The sequence below is a fragment of the Euphorbia lathyris genome, chromosome 4 (genome assembly GCF_963576675.1).
Source record: "Euphorbia lathyris chromosome 4, ddEupLath1.1, whole genome shotgun sequence".
Taxonomy (NCBI): Eukaryota; Viridiplantae; Streptophyta; class Magnoliopsida; order Malpighiales; family Euphorbiaceae; genus Euphorbia; species Euphorbia lathyris.
Window position 1 is genome coordinate 842,151 of NC_088913.1, and position 7,154 is coordinate 849,304.

General features: G+C 38.3%; 1 protein-coding gene across 2 annotated transcripts; it reads left to right on the forward strand.

Moving 5' to 3' along the window:
• Positions 1-1,767: 1,767 nt before the first annotated feature.
• On the forward strand, positions 1,768-5,241 carry LOC136226799 (putative F-box protein At1g49610). Of its 2 annotated transcripts, XM_066015454.1 has the most exons (4): positions 1,768-2,358; positions 2,611-2,919; positions 4,417-4,575; positions 4,785-5,241. In XM_066015454.1, exons 1-4 carry the CDS (start codon positions 1,795-1,797, stop codon positions 5,097-5,099), a joined length of 1,347 nt encoding a protein of 448 aa, XP_065871526.1. In that variant the 5' UTR covers positions 1,768-1,794; the 3' UTR covers positions 5,100-5,241. The 2 variants fall into 2 exon arrangements, with proteins under 2 accessions (XP_065871526.1, XP_065871525.1); XM_066015453.1 differs by having other exon boundaries at positions 1,768-2,919.
• Positions 5,242-7,154: the final 1,913 nt, after the last annotated feature.

The window sequence follows — 7,154 nt, forward strand, 5'->3', positions numbered from 1 at the left end:
CTGTTCTAAGAGTAAGGAGGTTTGGCAGAAAGTTATGCCGCACCACATCCTCCCCTCCTTCTTTGCCTCTCCTGAGAATGATTGGTTCTCCAATGGGGTTAAAGGTAGGTTACTGGCTAGCATGGAACAGGGAGACATTTTATTTGCTATTATTTGCCACCACCTTTGCAAGTGGAGGAACGAGGAGATCTTTGGTGAGAAGACTGTTTTTATTCAGAACTTACCCGAGTTCTTCTCTAAAAAGCTCCTTACCCTTACGGGGAGCTTCAAAGGGGAACCCCTTGCCAATTCTTCACAGAATAAAGAGGTTCACCTTGTTGGTTGGTGTAGGCCGAAGGATGGGTTGGTGAAGTTGAACACGGATGGCTCCTGCCTCAACAATGGTAAGATCGCGGCTGGAGGCGTGCTCAGGGACGCGGGCGGTGCCTGATTGTCTGGATTCACCCATAACCTGGGTTTGGGCTCATCATTTTCAGCGGAGCTTTGGGGTATTCTTTCTGGAGTCAAGCTTGCCAGAAATCTGGGTATTAAAAGACTTGCTGTGGAGTCTGATAATAAGGAGGCTATTAGTATGATCTCTAATAATCATGCTATTTGTCTTAGTAGCCAGAACCTTATAAAAGCAATAAGAAGTCTTGGCTCCTCCTTTGAGTCCTTAGAGTTCAGCCACATCTACAGAGAACAAAATCGAATTGCGGATCGCTTGGCGGCGGCTGGGCACGAGGGGATGTTAGGTGTTACCACCCTTTCTGAACCTCCTATCTATCTTTCTTCTCTCCTGTTAGAGGATAGAGTTGGGGTTAGCTTTCCTAGGCTGATCCCAGGTTAGCTTTTGTTTCGTTGTTTGTTTGTTTTTTTCTCCTGTTTCTACCAAAAAAAAATAAAATAATATTTCTGTTTATATATTTTATAATAATATCAAATAATATCATTTAAAATTAAATTATAAAAAATATATAGAGTGGAAATAAAGTTAATGTATGTAATATAAATTTATTATTGCTAAACTTTCAGTTATTTCAATCCAGTTCGGTCCAATCCAATTTAATTCGGTTATCGGTCTGGTTCTGGATAAATTTTGGTCCAGTTCGATCCAGTTCTTTAACGAAAAGTCAACGGTCCAATCCAGTTCGGTTCTCTAAAAAAAGTCAATGGTCCGGTCCAATTTTGGAGTTTGTATCTCGAATATTCGGTCCAGTTCAGTATTTTCAGGATCCGCGCCCAGCCCTAGTTTGGGGTCACTACTAGTGACCCATAGGAACCGGGTAGCCGGTGAACCGGTTCGCCCCGGTTTTGTACCAAAACTGAAAATTATTTATGTAAATTTTTTGAAAAATCCAAATTAAAAGTCTTAATTTCTAAACAGACCCAATTGTTTAGATTTCCCAAATTAATAACATAATGTCAAAAAGTTCTGGGTAGAAAAAGTAAACTTACTCTAAAAAAATCCTAAATTGAATCCTTCTCTTCCTTAGTTCCCGCCTTTCTGTCTTTCTTTTCCTCTTCTTCGTCTTTCTCTTTTCTCTTCGAACGAACCCTAGATTTTTCTGGGTTTCTGGGTTTTATCTTTTGCTGCTTCCTGTTCGCGTCTTCCTCTTCGACTTTCAGGTGCGGCTTGGTTGTTCTGCGTCTTTCAGATACGACTTCTGCTTATTTCTTTTCTGTTTTCTGGGTTTGTTCTCTTTATGTTTTTCTTGGGTGTTTGTTTATGTTTAATTAAAGTGCTGGGTTTTTTTATGTTCAATTACAATCCTCGTTCGACAGCACAAGACAGAAGCCAGTCACTTGATTAAAATGGAGGAGGGCGGTGAGGAGGAAACCGTCGGAGGTTCATGGGGAAATCGAACTGAGAGATCGGGAAACAAAAGGTTGAAGTTGCTGGAAAAAGAAGATCGAATCAGTGATTTGCCAGATTCCCTAATTCATCACATCCTTTCTTTTCTGCCCTCAACCAAACAAGCTATTCAGACTGGAATTCTATCAAAACGGTGGCAGAACCAATGGACTCGAGTTCCTGTTCTCATTTTCGAATCCACCAGTAAGTCTGATAAAAATTTCTCGCAATTCATTGATAGAACCCTAACTCTACATGATTGCTTGAAGATAAAGAAGTTCCATATCCAATTTGATTGTAACTTACGGTGTGACCCTCACTTAACTTCGAAAATCCGGTTTGCAACGAGAAAGGATGTGGAGGAGCTAATCTTGAATCTATGTCCTCTAGATGAATTTAGGTTGCCTAAATTCCTTTTCAACAATGCTTCCTTGGTTAAATTAGAGTTGTTCAAGTGTTCTATTGGGTATAATGTGAGGGTAAGTTGGCCAAGTCTCAAGGAATTGAAGTTGGAATGTTCTCAGGTACATAATTTAGCTATCGAAAATGTTGTGTCCGGTTGTCCATTACTTGAATTGTTGGAATTAAGCGGGATTTTTGGGTTTTTTGATGTTGTTATTGCTTCCAAATCTTTGAAAAGATTGATCTTTGTAGATGTTGAAACCGAAGACGATAGTGATGATGATAGTGAGAAGATTGAAATTTCATGTCCAAATCTTGAGCAATTATCTATCACTATATCAGTGGATTCGAGAATTGGCTTTTCTAATTTGCAGGATCAAGCCATTGAAAATGTTTTATCCAACAGCCCCTTACTTCATACGTTGGAATTACTGCACTATTCTTGTTCTGATAGGCTTGTTATTGCTTCAAAATCTTTGAAAAAACTAGTTCTGGGAGAATTGAACTTGGTGAACTTCAAACTTTCAGAATTTAAAATTTCATGTCCAGACCTTGAGGAATTTGAAATAGGAACTTTAGAATTTGAAACCATTGAAAATTTCGATTCTCAAAGTTTCGCAATCAAGATTCTTGGGCAACTTCAAGTTGTGAAGATGCTTAAAATTGGGAGCTGGTTTATCAAGGTAACTTCTAAACTTTTTGTTTTATTGTTGGACAGTAGAGCAAATATTTGATAGCCAAATACAACAACAACAACAACAAAGCCTTAGTCCCGAAATGATTCGGGGTCGGCTAATATGAACCATCATATAAAACCGTGAAAATCAAGTCGTGTCAGCGACACAGATTCGCTCCCTCCACTCCGTCCTATCCACTACCATATTTTCCTCAATTCCCAATAAACTCATATCACTCTCGATCACCCTCCTCCAAGTTTGCTTAGGTCTTCCCCTACCCCTCACCACTACATCCCTTTGCCACTCTTCGGTTCTCCTAACCGGCGCATCAAGCGCTCTACGTCTCACATGGCCAAACCACCTTAGTCGGTTTTCTCTCATTTTATTCTCAATAGATGTGACCCCTACTTTTGTCCTAATTATTTCATTACGCACCCGGTCCTTTCTCGTGTGACCACACATCCATCTCAACATACGCATCTCCGCCACCGACATCTTATGGATGTGGCAGTGTTTCACTGCCCAACACTCCGTACCATATAACAATGCTGGTCTAATTGTCGTCCGGTAAAATTTTCCCTTCAATCTATTAGGCATGCCGGGATCACAAAGGAAACCCGTAGCACTCTTCCACTTCGACCAACCAGCTTTAATCCTATGGGCAACATCTCCATCTACTTCTCCATCCGTTTGGATAATAGATCCTAAATACCGGAAGCAATCTGAGGCCTGAACAACTCTCCCATCCAGGGTGATTGTCCCTGCCTCCCTACTCCTACGGCCGCTAAACTTACACTCCAAATATTCTGTCTTACTTCGACTCAACTTAAAGCCTCTAGATTCTAGAGTTTGCCTCCATAGTTCCAACTTCATCTCCACTCCTTCTTTCGTCTCATCAACCAACACAATATCATCTGCAAACAGCATGCACCATGGTATACCATCTTGAAGTGAACTTGTTAGTTCATCCATAACGATGGCAAAAAGAAATGGGCTTAGTGCGGAACCTTGATGCACTCCAATCGTAATAGGAAACTCTTCAGTTTTCCCAACACTAGTACGTACACTCGTGCATACTCCCTCATACATGTCCTTTATGATGTCAATATATTTCCGCGAAATGCCTTTCCTTATCAAGGCCCACCAAAGTACTTCCCTTGGTACCTTATCATATGCTTTCTCCAAGTCAATGAAAACCATATGCAAGTCTTTCTTCTTATTTCGATAGTGCTCCATTAATTGTCTCATTAGATGGATGGCTTCCATAGTTGATCTTCCCGGCATAAAGCCAAATTGGTTTTCCGAGATCTTCACCGTCCTCCTTAGCCTTTGTTCAATCACTCGCTCCCAAAGTTTCATAGTGTGAACTAAATATCATTGGAAGTGTTTTGGAGTTCCATTTTCTTCCAACTGTAAATGATGAATATACAAATAAATTTCTTAGATTTGGAATTGAATTAATACCGTATTATTCCTGAATTTCCATTTCCATTATGTTTGAAGATTTTATCAGATTTGGAGGTGGAAGATCTACCTTCCCCACTATTAAACTGCAAATGTTTGACTCTGGATGGTACTAACTTTGATGAGCACCTTCGTGGAATTGTGTGTGCGATTCGATGTGCATCTGTTCTTGAGAAATTAGTTATAAAGCTTGACGAGGTAAAATTTGTTTCAACCAGACTTAACTTCAAATCTAATAAAATATTACTGTGTTTGCTGCAATATACCTTGAAAATGGAAGGCAATATACTTGTAGAGTTTAATGAGCTAATAATTAAATCATATGATTACAATTGATTGTCATGCCAATTATATTCATTTTCCTTGTGTCATTCTTTAAGTTCTTGGCTAACAAATTCTATCTCCAGCGTCGAAAGCCCAATGATCTGCTGGACTTGAATGATTGCAGAAAGAACTATTGGAATTTAAATGGAACTGTTTTCAATTGTTCCGTGTCAAATTTGAAGACTCTTAAGATTATTGGCCTCTCAGAAAGAGATGAAAAACATAAGCTTGTGTTCAACTTTGTTGAGTTTCTACTGAAGAATGCAAGAGTGTTGGAAAAGATAATCGTCATATTAGCAGATTATGGAACAAGTTTTCTGTTTGAAGTTTCCACAAAATTACTAAGCTTCCAAAGATGTTTTCCGCATACAACTATTGAGTTGCTACGTTCTACCTAGCTAGGTATGTCCAAATATGCAGAACATGTTTAAAAGTTTTTGTAGTTTTTTGCGTAAGCTTTTGTACTTGGCACATACAGTTGGAGGTTGTCTCGTGCATATGATGATTATGGTTACATGACTTTTAAGTAGCTTAAATGAATTTTCAATATGGATGTTGAATAGAACTTCTTGCCTAGTATATATGAATATTGCATTTTCTTTATTTGCTAATGCATTGAGAATCAAGGGGGTTGTTTTTTCTAATAATGCTGCAAATTCGGTTAATTGCTTGAATGGTTGGAAGAAGAATGTTTTTGTAATGTCTTCTTATTCAATATCTACATTTGTTTGTTATCGACCTTAGACGATTATAGGCACAAAGGGGCTGTAGGATAGGCAAAGTATTGGCATTTAGAGATTCTCAAGCTTCAACCTTTATACCCGGGCTGACAATTTCTGACACAATTTACACGATAACATAATTTACCTTTGGCCTATGACCCCCCTGGAGTTGTCCATTTTGTTCAGTGTGCCTCTTGAGCTTAAGGGAAACCCATTTGTCACTCGAACTCCCTGAAACTATTACACGCCCCTTGTTTGTCTTAATTGGAGAATATGTTGATCCATGAGGACCACCCGTCTTTCGGTTGACTTTCCATATGCAATGTGACTTTTCCCTTTACAAAAAATTATGTGGCCTTTCGGGATGGTATTTCAAAGACTGAATGAGTTTAGAGAAGTTATTGCAAAATATGCTTTAAGAAGGGGTAAATTATTTTGAAGGGAAAAACTACATTGTATATGGAAAGTCAACCGAAAGGACGAGTGGTTAAAATCTTCTTCGATTGAGAAAACAAAAGGGGCGCATTATGTCACTTTTAGGGAGCTGGAGAGGCTAATGGGTTGTCCCTTAAGTTCTAGGAGCAAAGTGATCAAAATGAAAATTTTTTGGGCTGTATGGTTTAGACCTTTACCTTTATATTAGAGGTTCCAAACTGCATAGCCTTAGTCGATTACTAGATTATGAGAAACTGATGGGGTCCTATGTGCGGGGAGGATAGTCGGGACAGGATAACCCAATCATATCCTATCAAGATCGGCCAGAACACCCCTAATACTAGTCTTCGCTCTCTGTGGATCCTCCACCGAAGGAAACAACTGCTGCTGCTGTGTCTATGGGTGTAGCAGATATTGCTTTGAATGGTGATGCTGTTTTCTTGAGTCTGAAACTTGTTTTGATGTTGAAAACATTATTATACGTAAGATTTTCAATTTTTGGCACGACAATACGATTTATTAAGCATTAATTCTGGTATGGTATATCTCCATATCTTATTTTCTCTGTTTGCTAATGCAATTTAATGTTGAAAACATGATATTGAATCCAACTTTCTATCTTTTAGGTAGGCTAAATTCAGATTTTTGTGTCTGATGTGCAAATGGGACATAAATTCAACCTTTTGGTTTTGTGGGTTAGGATTGGGCGGAAAACACAAGTGGAACCAAATTATTTTATCTTCTTTTCAGGGTAAATTACACCAATGGTACCTGAACTATACTCTAGTTCACACTTTGGTACCTAGATTACATTTTGTCCCAAAAATATACCTGAAGTAACAATGACCAGACAATTTAGTATATTTTACCGGTTAATGACCAGTCAACACGAGTTTCATGAGGTAATTACATCAATGGTACATGAACTTTACCATAATTCACACTTTGGTACCTGGATTTTATTCTAAAATTTAGTTCATTTGATCGGTTAATGACCGGGTAACGTGAGTTTGACCATTTTGAACTGAACATTGAGACTCACCATACACTCTTAACATAAACTTACAATATATATAGAGAGAGATAAATGGTAGTATTGTAATTTTATATTAGTCAAATGTTTGATGGGTCTCAATTTTTAATTTAAAATGGTCAAACTCGCGTTGACCGATCACTGATCGGTCAAATGTAATAAAATGTTGAGTGATCTTTACTTGAGATGTATTTTTGGACAAAATAAAATTTAAGTACCAAAACATGAATTAGGATAAAGTGCATGTACTATCAGTGTAATTT

Excerpts from the sequence above, each read along its gene's own strand:
- LOC136226799 (XM_066015453.1), top strand. The coding sequence starts at position 1,795 with ATGGAGGAGGGCGGTGAGGAGGAAACCGTCGGAGGTTCATGGGGAAAT. Across the intron at positions 2,920-4,416 it reads TTGGGAGCTGGTTTATCAAG|ATTTTATCAGATTTGGAGGT; the intron begins GTAACTTCTAAA and ends TTATGTTTGAAG. Across the intron at positions 4,576-4,784 it reads TAGTTATAAAGCTTGACGAG|CGTCGAAAGCCCAATGATCT; the intron begins GTAAAATTTGTT and ends TTCTATCTCCAG.